The 21,723-nt window shown below is 43.6% G+C and overlaps 4 protein-coding genes and 1 non-coding gene across 5 annotated transcripts; 3 read left to right on the forward strand and 2 right to left on the reverse strand.

The window, feature by feature from the left end:
• On the forward strand, window positions 834-907 carry TRNAE-UUC. Its single transcript has one exon. It is a non-coding gene; the product is annotated as a tRNA-Glu (tRNA).
• On the forward strand, window positions 1,012-4,172 carry LOC8061723 (endothelin-converting enzyme 2). Its single transcript, XM_021461509.1, has 7 exons — window positions 1,012-1,170; window positions 1,307-1,403; window positions 2,104-2,245; window positions 2,362-2,444; window positions 2,988-3,122; window positions 3,476-3,580; window positions 3,753-4,172. Exons 1-7 carry the CDS (start codon window positions 1,106-1,108, stop codon window positions 3,870-3,872), a joined length of 747 nt encoding a protein of 248 aa, XP_021317184.1. The 5' UTR covers window positions 1,012-1,105; the 3' UTR covers window positions 3,873-4,172.
• LOC8061724 (actin-related protein 2/3 complex subunit 5A) lies at window positions 4,434-6,664 on the forward strand. The gene is made up of 4 exons (XM_002449656.2): window positions 4,434-4,812; window positions 4,888-4,960; window positions 5,052-5,152; window positions 6,218-6,664. Exons 1-4 carry the CDS (start codon window positions 4,712-4,714, stop codon window positions 6,351-6,353), a joined length of 411 nt encoding a protein of 136 aa, XP_002449701.1. The 5' UTR covers window positions 4,434-4,711; the 3' UTR covers window positions 6,354-6,664.
• LOC8061725 (myb-related protein 306) lies at window positions 7,493-9,443 on the reverse strand. Its single transcript, XM_002450924.2, has 3 exons — window positions 9,033-9,443; window positions 8,748-8,877; window positions 7,493-8,354 (listed from the first exon to the last, which is right to left on the reverse strand). The coding sequence occupies exons 1-3, from the start codon at window positions 9,166-9,168 to the stop codon at window positions 7,730-7,732; spliced, it is 891 nt and encodes a 296-aa protein (XP_002450969.1). The 5' UTR covers window positions 9,169-9,443; the 3' UTR covers window positions 7,493-7,729.
• LOC8058625 (ornithine decarboxylase) lies at window positions 16,871-18,705 on the reverse strand. Its single transcript, XM_002450925.2, has one exon. The coding sequence runs from the start codon at window positions 18,301-18,303 to the stop codon at window positions 17,023-17,025; it is 1,281 nt and encodes a 426-aa protein (XP_002450970.1). The 5' UTR covers window positions 18,304-18,705; the 3' UTR covers window positions 16,871-17,022.

Below are 21,723 nucleotides of genomic sequence, written 5' to 3' on the forward strand. Positions count from 1 at the left end.
TTTCTTTTGTCTCCAAGACAACTAACGCGTAAATGGCGTAAAACCAAGAGAGATTAATATCTGAATAGAACGGATTCGAAATTCTCATAGAAATTTTTCGAGTGTTAAAATCCTTATTGAATTACTAGTAATGGTAAATGATCACTAACTGCATTTTCGATGTGTGGCCGATAGGATGTACTTTCCCTATCATTGCTTAGCATCTCCAAGGGTTTTTATTAATCTCACTCTCTAAATCGTTGTTCAAAGAGCTATTTATATAAAAATTACTTCTTATATTTTTCACTCTCTAGTAGTTTTTCTATATCCTAAGTCACTCTCGCTTTCTATCTTTACCTAGCTAGAAATCTAAAATAGAAAATGACTATATTTTAGTAACCAAATAAAAAATCTATTAGAGGGTATTTTTCATAAAAATCATTATTTCTAATAATTAGAAATAATATAGAGAGTTTTTTGGAGTTACTCTAACACAGCGACATTTATTATAGTTTTAGTCCTAACTCCTAAGCACAGCTCCCTCCTTTGAATTCCTATGACCTTTCGACATTTTGATATTTTTTGTGGTGTTGTGAGTTATATATACACAAGTCATATCTTATATTTTTCTATTGCTATGTTTCAAGGGCCTCAATTTCTAAAAAAAATGCATTTCTATTTATTTCACACAAGATCTTCATTGGAGAGGTAATCATTCGCGTCTTTCAGTTTTTTCGACTTGATAAAGATTAATCATGACTATTTCATCAAAATAAACTCACTTTTACTAAATTTATTAAAGCAAAGAAATAACAATCCTATATAGAAATGCCTTAACAGTTCTAGGACATCAATCCATTGTCGTCTAGTCCGGTTAGGATATCTGGCTTTCACCCAGACGACCCGGGTTCAAATCCCGGCAATGGAATATTTCTTTTTGTTCCTTTTCCTCACGGCATCCCCCCCCCCCCCTTTTTTTTTTGTTTCCCTATGTTGACCCTGACCGTCCATTCACTGATCGGACGGCTATGCTGCCCCGCCGTAGGGTTCAATTGAACGGACCCATCCCAAGTCCCCACCCAGCAGCGCATCCCTTTACGACGACCGCCTGCACACGCCGCCGGCGATGGCCGCCTCCGCCGACGACGTCGCCCCATCAACGGCCTCCGCCTACCTCGACCCCTCCTACTGGTTCGCTCTCCCTACCTTCTCCTGCTCTACCCTCCTACCCCTCCCCCCTGACCGAGCTGAAGCAGCAAGCAATCTTACTGACTCTGACGCGACAATGGACGACGGCCTGGCCGTGCGGCCGCTCGCTCGCTTGCAGGGACGCGCGGTTCGGGAAGGAGGAGCACTACGAGTGGTTCAAGGACTTCTCCCACTTCCGCCACCTCCTCGCGCCGCTCCTCTCCCCGTCCCTCTCGGTGCGTTCCCTTCCCTTGCCCTCTCCCTCCTGGGCCTTTTACATATTTATGATGATTTACCATCATAACGGTTGCCTCTCACCCGATTATCACTCTTATAATGTGCTATACATATTTACTATCTTTAAGCGATAACTTTTACATTTAGACCACATTTGCACATGTGGCAGCCCAGACCGACTGACATGGTGGTGCTGACTCAGCATGGGCAGGCGAAATGACGATGCTGCCCCTAGCCTCATTTTCTTCTAAACACAGCAGCATAAAAACCCCTCTATTAATAAAAAAAATACAGCAACATAAAAAAAACACAGCAGATTCTTATGTTACGTTGCTGTCTGTGTGCAAATGAAATATGTTGCTGTGTTTTTTTTTATCAATAGAGGGGTTTTTATGCTGCTGTGTTTAGAAGAAAATGAGGCCAGGGGCAGCATCGTCATTTCGCCTGCCCATGCTGAGTCAGCACCACCATGTCACTCGGTTTGGGCTGCCACATGTGCAAATGTGGTCTAAATGTAAGAGTTATCGCTTAAAGATGGTAAATATGTATGGCACATTATAAGAGTGATAATCAGGTGAGAGGCAACCGTTATGATGGTAAATATGTAAAAGGCCCCTCCCTCCTCCTCCTTTTGCCCCCCAATCCTGTCGCGCAGTGTCAGTGGTGGTGAAGAGGAGAGCTCTGTTTGCATGCGTGTAGGTCCTCGAGGTCGGGTGCGGCAACTCGCGGCTTGGGGAGGAGCTCCTGCGGGAGGGCGTCGCCGGCGGCGTCACCTGCGTCGATCTGTCCCCCGTCGCCGTCCAGCGGATGCGCGACCGCCTCGCCACTCAGGGCACCAAAGGTGAATTTTTGCTGATAGAGCTAGGAGAGAAATTTGTTATCCTATAATAGCAAATTTCTCGAGCTAGGAAGCTGTCGCACCATCTGGATTGAGACGTTGGTTCTTGCTTCTTGCAGGCGTGGATGTTGTGGTGGCCGACATGCTTGATCTGCCGTTTGAGCAGGAGAGCTTTGACCTCGTCATCGAGAAGGGCACCATGGTACACGATTTTCATGAGCTCGTTCCATCTTGTATTCTTGTGTGTGTTCACTAATCTCACTAAATAATACCTTGAAGTTGGCCTACGCTTTACTGTGCTAACCATAGCGCTGTACTTTGGAAGATAACAAAACAGCTATTTTTAGCATCATTGTCTACGCGATAGCAAGAACAACAGGGGCTGGCATCTAGTCAGCACGTGTTCAAAAGCTCAACATGTACTGCCTTGTTAAAAATTAAAACTTGAAGGATTGTCTAGCATTGAAATGAACAGATTCGCCTTTAAGCAATTCATCCATTTTACAAGTTTTCTTTAACAGTACAACAATATGTTGGATTTGTGAAATGGGTTCAAAGCAGAACTTGTGCTGAAGTAAAATATATTCGGACAGGGAAGAGGACCTGGTTCGACATTCATGTCTTCAATTAATTATCATTGTAAACAACCCATAGCATGATGTATTCCATTCATTGTATTGGCAAGTGATATTATTTTACATGATGTTGTCTGTTACACTTAACAAAAGACCATCCTTTTGTACAGGACGTGTTGTTTGTGGACAGTGGCGATCCATGGGACCCCAATCCTACAACAGTGGATAACGTGATGAAAATGCTTAAATGTATCCACAGGGTTTTGAAGCCAGAAGGCGTCTTTGTATCAATTACCTTTGGGCAGGTTAGGGAGATTTACCAACAATCTTCTGTGTCAGAGTTCTTTTGGTTTTTCCACCTTTCGGTTTGGTCTGAAGATATTTCATCTACCTATTTACAGTATATAAACTTGCGCATTACATAGGAATGGGGTTTCTTTTTGAATGAAACCACTTTTCTCTCTGAACTATGTGCTACTGCACCATTGCTACTGGAAGCTGATATTGTGAAATAGTTAAAGACTGACTTTCCTATAGGATTAAATAAATAAGTAAAGATGCAAAAAGGGGATCTGAACTGAAGGCGGAATTGATGTCTTATTCTTTTCATTTATCTATTAATGTTCTGTTCTCAATGAAGTACTACTTTTCATGTCAGCCACACTTTCGACGGCGATTTTTTGAAGCTCCTGAGTTTACATGGTCTGTTGAGTACAGTACCTTTGGTGATGGCTTCCATTATTTCTTCTACACTCTTAAGAAGGTTAATTATGGACACTTCCCTTGATCTCGCTCGATCCTATCAGTTTTAGCTTGAATATTTACCTCATACAAATTATGATTCTTCCATACAAGTTTTTTCATTGCTGCAACTAATTTTTCCCTAGAGAAAAAGCTAATCTCCTTAATTATTTGCCTTTTTTTTTAATCTCTAGGGCAAGAGGTCACCGGAGTCCAGCAGTTACCAAAATACATTACCTGCTGCTCCAAAACTAAATATGGTCCACGAAGAGCTCGAGAACGAGGACTTCATATTCCTCACAAACCTTGATTAGCTATGAGTGGCAGCTTAACAAGCAACTGAGCTAACACATCAAAAGGGAGACCAGTTCAGTGTTTGTGATCCTGCAGTGATGTTTTATTTTTCCTGGGCGGCAAATGGGAATGATGCCTGTAAAATGTGTGATTTAGGATAGGATTACATTTTAGGCCTTGTTCTTTAGTAGTGCTATAATATAATACTGCAGGCCATAGATCAATCTGTGATCTGTTTTAAACATTAGTAGTTTCCATTTGAAATATACTCTTTCGACTTTCTAAACATATGGAATGAAATTGTATTATTTCTACTGTTATATGAAATCCATAAATGAAAGTACTTGTTAAATTTCATAAATACATCTTTTTCAATAACTGATTTAATTTGGCCATTCCTTTTGGTTTTGAAAGTTCATGTTTTATTTCTTTTTTTTTCAACAGTTAACTCATGATGTTTCCCACCTTTAATTTAGTGTTACAACTTACAAACTGCATAAAGATGAGATTTGAGGCTACTGTTTGATGGTAGGGAGAAATTAACCACCTTTACCTGTTTGTTGTAAAAACAAAAAAACCCCACCTTTACCATCTGTTTCCATTCTACCGGTTCCTTCAATCCCCTCCTCCGGCGCTCTCCCCCATCACTCCTCTGTCCCTCTCTCTGGTTATCGGCGGCCACAGACACCGACCCCGTCCACCGCACGGCCTCGGCCCAGCTGCCCCGGTCCCCGGATCCGCTCGTTCACTGACGACCCTGTTCACCGGATCCAGTTGTTCACAGCCGCGGCACGCCCCTCCTTTTTTCGTAGCAGCCCCGGCAGCCAACCCCGCCCTCCGTGTCGCCGGCGCCGGCTAGATGTCTTCGTCGGCGGCGTACCCTGACGCGGACGAGAATCTGGAGGCCATCATCACCCGCGTCGAGCAGAAGTCCCGAAAGATCGAGACCCTCCTCAAGCAGTACGCCCCTCTGTCCCTCTCCACCCCTCCCCTGCTTTTGATTCGCCTGCTCATTCCTCCGCGGCCTGGTGGCAGGTCGAAGCCGGTGGAGGCCCTGAAGACGGCGCTGGAGGGGTCGCCCCTCAAGACCCGCGACGAGCGATGCAAGGTTCGTTCGGTCTTGATGTGGCTCGTCTCGTTTCTTCCGTGGATTCGAATCTGGGTTTCTTGGATTGTTCATTCGTGCCGGTTGCGCGCAGTCTGCGAACTGGATCGTGGTGCACCGCGCGATGATGGCGATCAGGGACGTCGACGGCATGTTCAACTCCCTGGATCCCGAGTACTACGACATCCTCATGAAGTAAGAGATACCACGTCTCCCCTGTTGCTCCCTTTCCATCACTTGCTTCCCAGATCCAAATTTACTTGTCAGAGAAGGTCAGTGGTTTGCAATTCATTTCCTGGCAATCACAGCTTGCTAGTTGAGATTACAGAACTAGATATCAATCACTGCATTATAAATTTTGTTACTTGATCCACGGTGATTGTGTAATGGTATTGCTACAAAACACAGTTTTTTATGACATCAGTTTTGCTGATGATAACAGTTATGCTGTACCTGTACCTGACATTGCTGTGGTGGCCAGTTGGGATTTGGGATCCCCTCAAAAAAAAAAGGGATGTGGGAAATTTTGTTTTGCCCTCAGTCTAGATGTGTCTTAATCGTGTAAATTATTGGGAAATTACATTAGGGAAAACACACAATTGAATTATGCCATTACTTTTGTGGTCAAGAACCTAGAACAATTCAATTATTTAATGTGACTGTTACAACTTCCAGTAAAACATGAGTGCATTCTAGAATGCGTGCAGTCAATCTATTTTATCCTTGGTAGCAGTATCCTTGGATGAACCATTTATTGGTAGTTCAGTGTAAAAAAATCATCATAATTCCATTGGCCTAATTTGGAATAGGACTTGCTGATCTAAGTAATGCTTTGGACTGGATGACACACTGTTTTATGAATCTGTTCTATAACTACAGTTTACCATTGACAAAATGACAATGAGTTGTATGACTCTATACCTGAATAAGCTTTGAGTTATTGGGTACTATGGGCTGGCACTTGGATGTGTGTATGTCTTGTTTAATATTGCTCACGGCATGATCAAATGCACATGTATGTATGCTGATCAACATTCCTACATTTTGTATCACATCATTTTTATCTCGATTTCACATTATTAAAGGTTGCTGTGCCACTCACCTTAGAAGTTAGAACTGTGGTTAACTTAAGTTAGCTGCACACTATTTTACTCACATGTATCTCTCTCTCTCTCTCTTGGAATTGTTGCATTCTATGATTTGTGATTCTTTTTATGCTAATGTGAAGATTATTTGTCTCTAAATACCGATGTGATGCAGGTACCTTTATAGAGGTTTATCTACAGGGGATAGGCCAACATGTGACCAGTGCCTCAAAATTCATGAAAAGCTGACTGAGAAGGCAGGCCTAGGCTGTATATTGCGGTCCCTTGCTGATACTGTAAACACTGTATGAGCTTTGTCTGCTGCTGAGGGTGGATATAACAAACTTCTCTTCCTGCTCTTTACTGTGATAAATCATATCAGTAAAACTAGCTATAATAGTTAACTAGATGTTTTACGCTGTCGTTCCTTGCCATTAGGCAATTTCAGTTAGAGCATCATTGTACCTTACTAGACTAAATGTGTATTATGTTGGTTTTCAAGTTTCTGTACTACACTGTTAGTTTTGATTTTTTTTTGGCTAAGTGATTTATGTACCATCAGAGCTGAATAAATGTCTTCTTGACACCAACTATTACACTTCCAACTAGGTTATGTTCTTGATCCTAAATGTGTATTATCTAGCTATCAGAGCCCTTTTGTGGCTAATTGTGCCCTCCTCAATGCTCAGCTTCTTAATGTATTAATTGCTTAGAATGGTTATTCTTTCTTTCTTTCCCAAATGGACTTTCATAGTAGCAAACAGAAAAGGACATGTCCTGTGGTAAATGCTGAAAGTGAAATTATTCTATATATGGTGCTGAATAACATCTAGCAATCATCTCAAAACGTTACTAGTATTAGCATTCTCATCTTGTTAAAAACACTAGCCAGTATAAAACCATTGTTCTACCTGAAGCCTTGAAGGTCGAAGCCCTATATATGAGGTAGTTAAAACTCTGAAAAATATTTTCATAGACAAGTAACAAACAGTATTATTAGTCAAAATATTACTGCATTATACTCCATGTTTTTTTTGATAATTTACTCCATGTTAATGAGTTGTATATATAAGGAACATATTTGCATGCATATCTAGATTATATACTCCATGTCAATGACTCCTATAAATAGCCAAACTGCATTATATCAGTGCAACAGCATTGTCAGCAACCAAGGAATGATTCATGTGAAAAGATTCATCTAAAAGCAAAAGGTTCACCCAATGAAATGCATGTTTGCACACGAGGGCAATATAGCACAGATAATAATAAGAACAATAATGATCTTCCAAAAACAATATACAATCATAATGATATTTTTTTTTGAACGAACAAATACGATAGAATGAATGACCTACAACAAATTTGCATATTATGGTGACATCAATCAAAAGCGAAATGATACAAGTAGAAAACATCATCAAATTAAAGCAAATAACTGAATATCCAATTTATGCACTGAAGTCAAACCATTTTATTATATCCGTCAGTACTAGTAATATATATCTCCAAATAAACTGGACCATCTCCAGGATTTTTCTCCCCGAGAAAACAAACGGTTATTACCGGAAACATAGGATCGACGACCCGATCATATCATTCGATCAACCGACATTACAAGTGCAAGAAACCAGCATTGAGAATTGAGAATGAAGGCTATGTGATAGCCATGACGACAATACAACAGCTAGAACATGATGGGATCTGCACAGCAACCGGCAGAGATCCCCATGAGCCCATCCATGGCAACCTGCCCCGGCATGTCATCGAGCAGCCAGTCCTCGAGCAGCGAGAAGGTAGCGGTGCTCGCCCCCATCACCGCCGGCGCCACCATCATCTCCAACGCCGACGACTTGTTGTTAACATCACCGCCGCCGGTCATCACCATCTGTTCCTGGCAAACGATGGAGGCTTGTTCTTCCTGGAACTCTTGCATGGCGATCTTGCAGTTATCTGCTGCCGCCGCCGCCGCTGCTAGTGGTGATGGTCTCATCATCCATGTCTGGAAGAGGTCGGAGACGCCGGTGGTGGTGGTGGTCTCATGGTTGCTTGGTGTGCTGCTGCTGCAGGCGGTGTTGGGGTAGCTGCTCATGGGCTGCTGCATTCCTTGGAGGCTGTGGTGGCTGCTGCTGCTAGAGCTGTAGTAGTTTGGGCTGCAGGTGACTGCATTGGAGGCGGCGGCAGTGGTTTGGAAGGACTCGGCTGCAGCAGGTTGTTGCAGCCTCTTCACCTTCTTCTTGAGGTGTGTGTTCCAGTAGTTCTTGATGTCGTTGTCGGTTCTTTGAGGGAGGTACGAGGCTATGGCTGCCCACCTGCATCAAAGCACAGGAGAAATATATGAGACATAAAATTGACTATATATATTAAGAGCAGGCAGATATGGAAAAACTGTATTTTTGAAGCCGTAGATTATGCTGTTATACAGTTATACTCGTGGATTTGTTGTGCTGAATGGCTGACAGATTTGACAGATAAGTTCAAGCTGCTTGATCTACTTCAAGCTTGTTTGTTAGTCAATGAAATGGAATTGAATTGAATTGATTTTCAAGCTGGTGATGGATATGAAGTTGACGAGTTCAGGAAAGTTACAAATCTATGCTAGATTAAATGTAACATTTTTTGGTTCTTATAGAGTGGTACATCAAAAATTTTATGAGGTTCTAATTAAAAAGATCAATTTTAGGAATGGTGATCAAGATTATTACTTGTTGCCAAGCAACGCCTGGAGGTGGATGATGATCCCTTCCTCATGAGGAGTGAAGTTCCCACGCTTGATCCCAGGCCTGAGGTAGTTGGTCCACCGCAGCCTGCAACTCTTGCTGCACCTCATCAGCCCTAAACAAAACAAAACAAACATGTAACATAATATCAAAGAATCAATCTCTCTCTCTCTCTCTCTCTCTCTCTCTCTCTCTCTAATTACACCAAACTAACCAAGCACAGCTCTCAATAACATGCATGTACTACATCAAGTTCGGCGATCATCCAACCTGTGTTCTCTGGCACGGACCGCCAATTCCCCGGGCCGTGCTGCTGGATGTAGGAGACGAGGACGATGTCCTCCTCCGGTGTCCATGGCCCTTTCTTGACGCCGACGCCGTTGTCGCAGCACGGTGGCCTCCCCATGCCTGCTTCCTGCTGTCTCCTCCTACCTCGGACGATCGATACACCTACTAGCTAGCAAGCAGCCTAGGGCTAGTCTAGTAGATATAGTAGCTAGGCAAGTAGTCGAAGAACAAGAAGATATGAGAAGCTGTGGCTGCTTCCTACACAGCCACGTACGGCGGCCCTGCAGAACGGCCTTCTCCCCTGGAACCCTCTGCTGATACGATATCGGCCTCCTTTTATTCTAGCCAGCAGACATTGCTTTATCTCCTACCTGTCCCCTTGCACAGGTGCCCTAGCTAAGGTATAGCTGCATGTGAGTGCTTATATACTGCATGACCTCATATACGGAGTAGAGCAACTCGATCCCTGTGCTGTGCTGTGCTGTGTGCTGCGTTCGCTTTTGATCTCGCACTGTTGCTTTCCAATGCAAAAGTCAGCCAGGTGATCACATGAATATGGGCGTCTCTCTTGCTCCGGCCGTGTGTGATCTTTGCTTTGTTGCATGCGCTGCTTTCGCGTGTGTGTGTGTGTGTGTGCAAGCCAAGAACACGGCCGGTTCTGGAGGACTCCTTTTTCTGCTGTGGCGCTCATGAATGGAGTAATTGCTTGCGTTTGTCTGTGTCTCTCCAGATTTCTTGGGCATTGATGAGGACCGTGTGTGTGACTGTGAGTGCGCACCTGGCACATATGCAGGTTTGGCTCTTCTCTCTCAAGAATCTGCAGGAAAATCAAATCACTTGCTATACACATTATACTGAAATTGAAAACTCTTCGTCATATATCCCTTAGGTTGGGATTTGGACCGGATGGGAGTAGAGTAACTGCATCACTTTCACTCCTAAAGGGCGTCCCCAATGGTTGACAACGTGCTAGCTAGGAGAAGCAGCTCATCCAATCAGATGGAGAGAGGCTGATAAAAATTACAACGCTAGCGACGGAGCAAGCGCTCAGGCTAGTGTCAGAGTTTTATTTGAGTTTCATTCACATTAAATAGGCTGCCACATAGGCATTTTGGATGACATGGCAATATATTTAAGAAGAGAGAAGAAATGAGTTTTATCTAGATGAAACTCTCTTGGCACGATTACCAACTCTCTATGAATCTTGAAATTAAATGTCTATAAAACCATGGAATGAAACTCTCTATTAAGAGTAAGTGTTTTATCCAAGTTTTATTTTATTTCATATGATATAACAACCTTGGAAACAACGCTGTGAAACTTCCCACTGAGACTGGCCTCAGCTCGCACGTTTCCCGTGTTTGTTGAGTCTCTGACTTGCATTCTCTAGAGTACTAGTTTGTTTCTTTTTTTATTGTTTCTAGCTCGCACAGTGCTAGCAATTTACTCCGGCTATTGGGACGCCCTAATTGAGGATCTTATGATGGATCCTGCGCAAGTGTTCACCATCTTTCCTCAGAGATAGATTTAAAACCCTAGACACATCATACATGATTGCATGAACATGTCAACAGATAGCCAGAGCCACAAAATGTGATTTTCCTTTTTCTTTGGGTGGGTCGGAGAAGGAGGGGGGGGGGGGGGGGGGGGGAGGGGGGAGAGACTGAGTCATTTTTTTTAAAAAAAATCTAGTTAAAATTTCTTACCATGGAACCACACATCTAAAAAAGGTCTTCTTAAAAGTTTCACACCATTAATTATTTTTCCACCAAATTAGAAAAAAATATTTTGCACATTTCAGAGATGTGGTATGCTTATTTAATTTGATGGAAATTCAATATATATATACAACCAATTCACCATCATCATTAATATTTCATATGTCAATAAACATTTAATTACAAAACAAAATATTATTCATATATATTGTACACATGTACAAAAAAGTTAAATTAGTTTCAGCCTTGTTCACTCGAGAAGTGATCCAAACTTTTTTCTATCACCATCTTGCCATCAAGGTGAAAAAACTATGGCCATCCCTGTGACAAATTTTGTGATATACCTTTCTCACTGAGATGTCAAGAAACAAACAGAGATCTGAAGCACATGGTCTAGAGATGTAAAAGTCCACATTCATGATGAACGCCTTTAGAGCAAAGAAACAAAATCAAATTGGGGCCATAGAATGAAAGAATCATGCAAATGCAAATAGTATACTCAATTCAAGTAATAAGCTTGATCACAAGACTAAACTAATTTGAAGTCTAAAGAAGTGGTTAAAAACAACACGCTCTCTCTTAGCCATCAACACAGATTAAGTCATAAATTGTGTGACAAACTTTGAAAAGAACATAGGAATGGCACATTTTTACATTTTAGTGCTAACTCTCTTTAAGGAAATAAAGACTAAACTTTATGCTTGTAGTTTGGAAATTTTTTAGTCTGACTACTGAATTGCTCCTTTAGGCCTTATTTAGTTGGCAAAAACTTTGGTTTTTGGCTACTGTAGCACTTTCGTTTTTATTTGACAAACATTATCAAATCATGGAGTAACTAGGCTTAAAAGATTCATCTCACAAATTACAGGTAAACTGTACAATTAGTTTTTATTTTTATCTATATTTAATGCTTCATGCATGCGATTAAAGATTCGATGTGACGGGAAATCTTGAAAATTTTTGCGAACTAAACAAGGCCTTAGACAATGTTGGTTTGAATGAAGCAACCAGGGAAGGGAACACATTGTGCCTCGAAATATGAGCACTACATTTCTAAGTCGTTTGTCTATGGAAATGTGCCTACTTCTAGAGGTAGCTAAGTTAAAGGTCTATTTGGATCACTAGTGCTAGTTACTAGTTGGGGCTAAAAATTAGCTTAGATTACCTAATGTTGTCTAACTAGTTAGAGCAAGTTTAATAATACAGCCCACTTGCTAGTTGTAAGGTTTCTTGCAGCCTTCTCCTAGCCCACCCATACAATAGTTAGCTATTCATTATTAATACATGGCCCACTTGTCTCACTCACAAAGTTTTTTGGTTCCCGTGCCTAGGCTAGCTGTAAGCTTACAGCCCGCTTCTCCTCTCTCTCCTCTCTTCTCTCCTCCACCTCAGTATTTAGCTAGCTTACAGCCCACTATAATACTTGCTCTTAGCTAACAACTAGGTGAAGGACGCTTGACTAATAACACTTATCAGTAGCTTCAGTTTAGATGCGTTAGAGCTAATTTTTATAGCTAGTTAATAACGACTGCCCTTGTATCCAAATAGGTCCATAGCAACAGGCGAGCCTTGCATCAGCCATGGGGGTCCCCTTGGCTTATATCTACCACAGGTAAAATCCTGTTACAAATGTCTTTTTGGAAAGTAAAAGTGGCGTGTTTGGATAAACTGTCTTTTATATATGCTGGTAAAGTGGTAAAGTTTGCGCTGCTTGAGATTATATATCTATACCTAATAATAATAAAACAAAATTTCTTGTCACTCTAAATTTTTATCTAACTTTGTTCTCTATTCGGATTATGGTTTTTTATCAGATAATCCTCTTTTCAATCTGCTAAGCCAAACCCACGTCAGCTCTATATATCTCGCATACATGCATCAGCGGACCCAGCATACATGCATCACAGCATGCACATGCATGAGCACCTTAATTAGCTGCCCACTTAATTAAACAAATCGGACAATTACAAGGAGACCACTTCTCCTATTTGGTCACACATCCACACATGTAATCTCACATTGCATGCACACACCATCTTATTTCTTCAGTAATACCATCCCAACTGCACCGGCGAAAACAAGCATCACACAGTTCGCACATCTCCCATGTACATCTCATGGAGTGATCACCTTCACGTACGTATATTATGTTCTAGCCCGTATATACATCCCAAATGAGTGAATGTCATTCTTGACCACTAGGACCTCAGTTCCTCAGTGACCTGGAGTGAGACCAAGGCGAGGATGTGCGATAGCGACGATGCGGGGCAAGGTCAAGGAGAGAGGAGATAACGAATTGGGCGAGGCTCCCAAGTCATGGGGAGGCATGCGACTACCGAGACATAGTTGCATGTGGAGCTACCGGGGCGTTCTCGCGTCTGGGCTCCATGGGCGCTGAGGTGATGTGATCGTCAGCCTATTAGGGCTCCATGTGGCCGCATTGGCAAGACTTCAAGCAGACAAAGTGGGAGGCCTCAGGGTGCGAGTGGATGAGGTCGTGACTCACTCTGAGCTAGCAGGTAAGGATGAGAAAGAAGAGAAAAAGAAAAAAGAAAGAAAGAAGAGAAAATAAAAATAAAAGAAAAGGTATTATGTTTCCTTATTGATTAATTGTGTGTTGTTGGTCTTGGCTTTAACAAAAATTACATAAATGAAGTATTTATTTACTATGTAAATTCACCGGTATGAAGTAGGCTCCATTGAATTGTTGATTCTTCGATGCTATAGTTGGAAGTGGAAGTGAAAACGTGTGCCACTAGCCCTCTGTGTTCGCGTGCGCTATGGCATAGATGCAGTTGATTACTGAAGTAGTTTCTCCTCTTATATCGCAAGGGCAATTTTGCTAGTACTTCCTTATATTGTACTTTTTTATATTAATTTCAGAATACTATACTTCGATATATAGATGTGCTTGGTTTGTGCATTATGTGTATCAAATCTAATTTACTCAATGTCGAGAAAGAAAATCTCGTGCTTACAAAAGATCTAGCTACCTAGTTGCAACGTGTAACATCAACAAACTTGATTTTGTTTTCTTCATTGGGAGAATCCCTCTTATTCTTATTCCGCGGACGCATCTTTCAAGTGGCACGCAGAGACGGACATGACCCATTGGCTGGTCCAACCATGAACGAAACCATCACGTATCCAGCTTGTGACAACGAAAAAGCAAGCGACGGAGTCATGCGTGAAATGGCGCCGCCCGTGAAGTCGCGCCGTGATTGACATCAGCCTCATCATCAGGGTTTACATATGTAAGAATTCGATGACAAGTCAATGTTTATCCCGTACGTACACACACGTACGACCGAACGAGTGCACGAGCTTGCACACGGGAGCCAACGTCAAAAGCACAAGCAACCGCAGCAGCGGTCAAAAAGTGCACTCGAACCACACCCCCCACACACACAAGTAAAAAAACATACGCTCATATATATATGTACTCAATTTCTCACCTTTATATGAGCGTACTCCCTATCCCAGGAACACCTCAAAAAATTAAGATAAATCAACAATTCTCGAGATTGATAAAATTATCATAAATATCTTCCCATATAGACAGACATGTATCTACTATTCAAAGAATAATGCCAAAATCTTATAATAAACATAGGAACACTATTACAAAAATATTTACCGTGATGAGCAAAAAGCATTGAACGAGATGGTTTTTATAACAACCTTAGTTTAAAGGTCACGATTAATATGGTCTTAACCGAGACTATTGCCCTGCTTATCTCGGTTAATCGAATAAAAAAAGAAAAAAAAAGAAAAAAAAATCTATGGATAAGCCCGATCTACCCACAGGCCTGATAGGCCCGTCCTCGCATCGTACCACCGCTCGCCAGATCTCCGCCGTTGTCGCGTCCGCTTGCTGGAGGATGTTGTCCGCTCACCAGATCCGCCCAATGCTTGCCAGATCTAGCCACCATGGACGCAGAACCAGCCTCCAATGGCGGATCTGGCCACCACAGGCATGGATCCGCTCGGTCGTCATCGTCGTCAAAGGTGGTCTGGTGGCGGATCCGCTCGATCGTCGTCCGTGCCGGCAAACCTAGGTGCGGCCCCACATCGTCCTCGTCCTCGCACCGCCAGAGGGGCGCTGCTCACCCAGGCCGCCCCTCGGACCAGTTGGAGAGGCTGCTCGCAAAGGCCGTCGCCCACATCCGCTAGATTTAGGCACATGGACAGAGGTCGCTGGGAGATGAAGAGGGAGTGGTGGAGCATGGACAAAGAGGTGTTGGTGTCGCTAGGAGACGAAGAGGGATTGGTGGCGCACGACCGGACTACCGAGAGGAGCCGCCTGCTCGCCTAATTGGGAGCCTAGAGGGAAAGAGGATCCATTGTTTCTAATAAGTTTTTCTTTAGTAGATCGAGTCTAGGGTTAGTGTCTCTCCATGTCAAATTTTTTGGTATTGGAGTTTTATCTTCTTCTTGTCCTCTTCGGCGACGGTGAAGGAAAGAGAGGTGGAATCGGTTTCTCCATAGCGGCTCCGTTGAAGATAAGGACGACAACTTCGGCGTCAGCATCTTGATCAACATGACGACATGGAGACTTTTGTTTCCGGACGACGGCATCAAGGCAGAGATGATGTCACCGCTATGGAATAATTTTCTCCAGTCTCTTCTCTGTTTTATTATGGTTAGATCTAGCCACAATGAAGGACTAGGAAGAATATTTTTTAGATTAGTCATCCTCACTCTTCGGTGGCAGAAAAAAGAAGAAGGACGACACCGGAAAGAAGAAGTTCCTCAATTCCGCCTACTGGAATGTCGGCCGTCGTTCGTTGGGCATTTGTTCTCATGCCATTTGCCGAGTGTTTGCCTATGCGGTCATCTATACTGCAAAGTATCTAACAGGTTAGGTTTTGAGTTGTGCTTTACACAACGTGAGTACTATATTGTAATCCAAAGTGCCTGTGACGTGTTTGTTGTACTCAACTATCATATAATATAATTCTTCTTTCATCGCAAAAAAGGAGAAAGAGAGGAGGGGTGGGCTTCAGACAAGAAGGGACGCTGTGGGGAATAAAATTTTTTTTTTGGGGGGGGGGTGTTAGGGTTTCAGCCGGTTATTATTATACTGTGACCATGTTTTGGGCCGATTGAGCTTCCTTATGGGCTTGACCATATTAACAAGGCCCACATCCAAAAATGGGAGTATTTTATAAGCCCCACCTCAGTTAATAAATTTTAGGAGGTGATTATTACCACCTTGGTTAATAAAAAATAACCGCCTCGATTAATCCAGACATTAACCAAGGTGGTTTAAAAGCCTGCCCGTCTCTAAGACCTATTTTCAAACGCTGCGCAAAAGATTTTGTATAGTAGTAGAAAATATAAGCACTAGTATCAAGTCGAGTACTTAAATCTAGATAAACAATTTCCACCATAAGAAACTAACCAACTGATCTTCATGTGCCTTGGTCGAGAGCTTGCATTGCTTGAATTTGTCCTACTACTGTAACTTGTTTCACAACTTCTCCAATTTGGTTGTCCCATTGATGTGCTTGTTCAACTCACCCTTGAAGTTCTTGAATGAAGTGGACATGATATGAAGTGCACGTCCCTTGGCTAATGACATGTCACAACCTCTATGAACTCGATAACCTCTACAAGCTTTCATCGGATCGAATTGTGAGTTACTAGAGACAACTACATAACAACTCAGTGTATAAGTTGTCTATTGTAAGTTGCCTTACGTAACACTAAACGATTGTGTCAAGCTTGTAGCGGATGGCTCCAAGATATAAAAGGCGTTACGATGAATGAAAGGGTACTATAGAAAGAAAGAAACCATAGCTCCATAATTGAAGAAACATGATCATCTTTAAATGTGCAAGAGATATCTAAGAAACTGGTTAAAGATTACAAAGTTATTTTATCGCCAATAGAACTTACCATGATGAGACCGAAGGGCTACTTTATTTGGTCTTATCTAAAATTGTGCAATCCCGAGATAGTAATAGGAAAAAAAAATTAAGGAACAAGAAAGATGACAATAGGTTTTTACGTCAATAGAGCTAAAGTAAAGGCGCATCAAGTGAAAACAATTATAGTCAAAAAAATAATCAAAACTATCTGCAAAAAAAAAAAAAACGAATGAAAACTCAAAAATACTACAATAACCAACTAGCTACCCATGCTATTTTCGCAGACCAACTTCTAGTTAACAATTTAATCTAACGGGCAAATACGGATATCAAAAAAAATACTCCGTATCAACGTGACGCCATCGATGTTGTTGTTGTTGCTCAGCTGGAGTATGCCACGTAGATCTTCATCTCCGAAATGTCGAAGCCGTTGAACTTGGAGCCGGCACCTGTGGAGTAGGCGCCCATGTCGTCGAAGACGAGCCAGTCGCCGACGCTCATCTCCGGCAGCGGGTACCCGGTCACCACCTGGTCCTGTGAGTCGCACGTCGGCCCGAACACCGTCGACGAGTGCGTCGTCGTCTTCTCCTCCCCGCCGGCGGCGAGCGGTCTCGGCCGCGGAACCTTGTGGTCCATGAGCACGTTGTTGAGCGAGCCGTAGAGCCCGTCGTCGATCCAGTACTCGCGGGCCTCGCCGCGCGCGCGCCTCCCGATGACGCGCGCGGCGAGCGTGAACGCCGTCTCGGCGAAGTACCGCCCGGGCTCGGCGATCACCTCGACGCGCCGGCACCGCAGGAGGTCGCCGAAGGCGTCCGCCAGCGCGCCGTTGATGACCGCCGCGGCCTCGTCGAAGGCGGCGCCGGCGCTGAACCCGCCGCCGATGTCGAGGACGCGCATGGGCGGCATGCCGAGCGCCGCGGCGGCGTCGAACGCCGCGCGCGCGGACTCGATGGCGCCGCGGTACACGCCGACGCGGGAGCGGGACACGGGGCTCCCGACGTGGAACGAGACGCCGGCGACGCGCACGCCCGCGCGCTGCGCGGCGCGCAGCAGCGGGGACACCTCGTCCGCGTGCGCGCCGTACTTGTTCATCAGGTCGCCGCCGCGGCCGCCGCCGGCGACCGTGGTCCCGCCGTCGGGGCCCTTGAGGCGGAGCAGGAGCTCGCAGTTCGGGTGGCAGCGCGCCACCTTGGCCACCTCGGACTCGGTGTCGTAGGTGGCGAGCGCGACGCCGGCCGCCGCGGCGTACTCGAGGTGCGGCTCGGCCTTGCACGGGTTGGCGTAGATCAGGTCGCCGACGCCGACGCCGAGCGCGAGCACGGCCTCCATCTCGGCGCGGCTGGCGCAGTCGAACCCGGCGCCGAGCGCGGCCAGCGCGCCGAGGAGCGCAGGGTCAGGGTTGCACTTGACGGCGTAGAAGGGGCGGACGTCGGGGAGCGCACGGCGCCAGGCGGAGAAGAGGTCGACGACGGTGTTGATGTGGAAGACGTGGAAGGCGGTCCGCTGCGCGGGGCTGGACGTGGCGATGATGGAGCGGATGAGGCCGGCGACGGCGTCGTCCTTGTCGTCGTTGGTCGTCGTGAAGGAGACCACCTTCCTGTCCTTGACGCCGGGAGCCGATAGCACGGTCTGCGGCATGGCATCATCAGTTCCTTCACCCATGCTGCCGGCGGGTGAACGACGACGCTGACGATGAAGAACTGAAGGCGGTCGCGCGTCGCCAAAGCAAGCAAAGCAGGGAGGTAATAATGATGAATCGAAGGTGGCTAATTAGGCCAGTCTCAATGGGGTTTCATTAGAGTTTCATGCACATTAAATATGCTGATGTAGCGCTATATTAATGAAGAGAGAGATGATAAGAGTTTCATGAGAGTAGAGAGAGTTTCATCCCCATGAAACTCCTATGCACTATTTCCAAAATATAGATGTGTTGTAAACTGTGTCATGATAGGATGGCCTTAATCTTTTGCGTTGCTCTGCGCGCAGCATGCATGAGGCGTCTGTGGCTGCCCTTTTATATCGCGAGGAGTAGCGGTGTTCTAGGAGGGACATGACGTGTTACTACTGTCCACGGGAGGAATGGGTTAGGTTAGGGGATGTTTAATTGGTTGGAGTTGGTAAAGTTTAACAGGTACTGTAGCATTTTTATCTTATTTGTAAATTATTGTCGAATCATAGACTAATTAGGCTCAAAAGATTCGTCTCGTAAATTACTCTAAAGCTATGTTTTTTGTTTCGTAAATAGTATATATTTAGTACTCTATACATGTGTCAAATATTCGATGTAAGTATGTAACGGACGGTAAAGTTTAACCAAACACACTCAGACATAGCACGTGAACAAAATCTATGCTACCATTTATCTATGACGAGAGGACTCCTGTCTGACCGGACTATTGCTTCTTAATGAGTCATTAATTAATGGTCATATTTAGCCAGGGTTGCAAAGCAGGAACAGGGCAAATAAAGCTACCCGCAGTTGGTTGCCAGGCTTGGCATTGGCATTGGCCATTGGAGCACATGCAATCGTGCATGTACACTAAAACAATGGTTAGTACATACTAGGAATTCTAAATAACCTTGAGTGCCAAAAATCGTCAACAAAAATAGAAAAACGTACAACTAAGGAAATAATCCTTAGCTACTACCGTCAAGAAAATTCCATAAAAAGTAGAGGATAAGGAAAATTTATTTTCTTGATCGTTTTGGCACTTAAGGATAATTTCCTTGAAAACTGTTGTCAAAGAAACTATGACCACAACTAATTTGCCAAAGTGTTAAGAAAATATTAAAAGCGTCAAGTAAATAAGTTTCCATGAGGGCCAACAACCCCATCACAAAAGTAGTCTGGACCCTCAAGGAATATATATTTCCTTGGAGGAAATATGGCTTGACGGATTAGAGATGACGTTTTTAGAAATCGTCACGATGCAGCCAAAGTCCACTATAAGCCCACCATAGGCCAAACCCTATCCTGCCTCCCTCACTCCCTACCCATCAGCCGCCCCTCACACCCTCTCTCTCCCGAGACTTTGGCATTTCACCCATGATCAAAAACTGGTTTCGTAATTTTATCATCCCGCAAAGTGATTTCGCCCCTTTACCATTATGAACCTAGTGTAACCCGCTGGATTGCCATTTGGGGAGTTTTAATTCGTGGGGAAAAAAAAGGCCAATCCTTCCACTTCTACCCCTGCCTGCTCTCCCGTTCTTCGTCAAAGCTGATCGATGAAACCATTTTACGGGATGGTAAAATTACGAAACCAGTTTTTGATAATGGGTGAAATGCCCCTCACACTCCCTCTCCCTGATAGCTAGGTGCACTGCCGCCCCTCACCCTCTCTCTCCCCCTGTCAGCGGCGACGGCGGTCCTACGGCTCCTGGAAGGACATCACCAAGAACTAGATCTTTGCCACTCCTCCTCAACTCCCATCGTCGGCACCTACCAATAAGACCCCACTCCCCTTTGGTGCTTGCTGGCTAGGCTATATTTCGTGCCCCTCACATAGATATGGTCACGTTTCGTCCCTCTCACATAGATCTGGTCGGATTGGGTGCTCCTCAGGCTAGCAGGAGATCTAGCTAGGGTTCGATCGATTGCCCATATTAGATTTTTTTCCTTAGATGCGATGGTGATAGGAATCCTCCGATTTGCTCTGATTTTGGTAGTTCTAATGTGGGTTTCTGCATTTTGTGGTTTCATTGAGGATGAGTAGTACGGTGTACAAAGGATTTGAGCCTATCTACATGGCTATGAACAGCAGTTCACAACTCAGAACTTAGAAGCCGAGTGATACATTTTGCTACTATTGTCTCTGTATTTTGTATTAAGAAATGAGGTCATGGTCTCCAATGTTTCCGTGTAGGTTGGTTGCAGTTTGGGATTGTGAAAGATGGGGAACTCTTTATTTTAGGTGGTATGTTTTTAATTTCATGTATATAGGTAAGTTCTTTCAGATATGATTTAGAGCCTTGGTCAGCACATGTGCTTGCTACCCGTTATAGGTTTGATAAAATGACTGAATTAAGTTGCTTGACTTATATATGCAAATCCTTCCAGCTTTTTACTTGCCTACCTTTTTTTGCACCTATTATAGGTTTGAAAGACTAAACCAAGTGCAGTCACCGAATTTGTTGATAGGTAGTATATAATGTGTATTCAGTCACCGTTGTGGGAACTAAGATAAGCATATAATGTGTATTCAGTCACCGAATTTGTTGATAGGTAGTAATTGTTTTTAGATAGCAGTAACACTTGATAGCAGTAATTGTTTTCAGTTAGCAGCACTTCATAGCAGAACATGATATGTAGTAATTGTTTTCAGCAGGTTGATAGAAGTAATTGTTTTCAGTTAGCAGCACTTGATAGCAGAACTTGATATGTAGTAATTGTTTTCAGAAAGCAGGAGCACCGAATTGTTTTCAGTCCCTGGTTTTTAGTTTTTAGAAAACAGCAGCAACACTTGGACAAGGTAAGTTAGCAGTAATTATTTGAGACTTGATTATCTGTCCTGAGGTGAACTCTAATTAGCTTTATTATCTGTCCTTATTGTACATGACTTGACACCTTGTTCCTTGCCTATGGTTTACTTTGCCTACATATGAGTAATATTGCACATGTGTCATTTTCAGGAGACAAATACAAAGACCAGGACCATGATACAATGGATTTTTTAAGGAGTGCCACTATATAGCAAAAAAATTCAAGACTATGCACTTGCTTTGTAGAATGCTATTGTAATAGATGTGAAGGTCGACAAGGACCTATTTTTGCGTTTCAAGTTTTATGTTGATTAGAACATCTTGTGTTAATGTACGTACTGGAAAAATAACCAAATTGTTGGGTTTTATGTGATTTTCTTTTATATGATCTGTGGTCAATGATGGACTATTTGATGTACATGTGACGATTACATGGCAAACTCAATATGTGACGAGAAACATCATACCTGGCGGATGGATATGACGATCTATTTTGTCACAAACTATCGGGCCTAGTCTGGGCTGAATGGGCTTCTAGGATTCTATGACAAACACAAATACCAATCTGTGATAGCTTATATCCGTCTAGTAAATGTATGA

This window comes from Sorghum bicolor, chromosome 5, assembly GCF_000003195.3.
Source record: "Sorghum bicolor cultivar BTx623 chromosome 5, Sorghum_bicolor_NCBIv3, whole genome shotgun sequence".
Taxonomy (NCBI): domain Eukaryota; kingdom Viridiplantae; phylum Streptophyta; class Magnoliopsida; order Poales; family Poaceae; genus Sorghum; species Sorghum bicolor.

Bases quoted from the DNA above. Each gene is read 5' to 3' on its own strand.
- LOC8061723 (XM_021461509.1), top strand. From the start codon at position 1,106: ATGGCCGCCTCCGCCGACGACGTCGCCCCATCAACGGCCTCCGCCTAC. The intron at 1,171-1,306 runs GTTCGCTCTCCC...GCTCGCTTGCAG, and splicing joins TACCTCGACCCCTCCTACTG to GGACGCGCGGTTCGGGAAGG. The intron at 3,581-3,752 runs GTTAATTATGGA...TTTAATCTCTAG, and splicing joins TCTTCTACACTCTTAAGAAG to GGCAAGAGGTCACCGGAGTC.
- LOC8058625 (XM_002450925.2), bottom strand. From the start codon at position 18,303: ATGGGTGAAGGAACTGATGATGCCATGCCGCAGACCGTGCTATCGGCT.
- LOC8061724 (XM_002449656.2), top strand. From the start codon at position 4,712: ATGTCTTCGTCGGCGGCGTACCCTGACGCGGACGAGAATCTGGAGGCC. The intron at 4,813-4,887 runs GTACGCCCCTCT...GCCTGGTGGCAG, and splicing joins ATCGAGACCCTCCTCAAGCA to GTCGAAGCCGGTGGAGGCCC. The intron at 4,961-5,051 runs GTTCGTTCGGTC...GGTTGCGCGCAG, and splicing joins CCCGCGACGAGCGATGCAAG to TCTGCGAACTGGATCGTGGT.
- LOC8061725 (XM_002450924.2), bottom strand. From the start codon at position 9,168: ATGGGGAGGCCACCGTGCTGCGACAACGGCGTCGGCGTCAAGAAAGGG. The intron at 8,878-9,032 runs GTTGGATGATCG...TGTTTTGTTTAG, and splicing joins GTCCGTGCCAGAGAACACAG to GGCTGATGAGGTGCAGCAAG. The intron at 8,355-8,747 runs GTAATAATCTTG...GCTTTGATGCAG, and splicing joins CAGGCGTTGCTTGGCAACAA to GTGGGCAGCCATAGCCTCGT.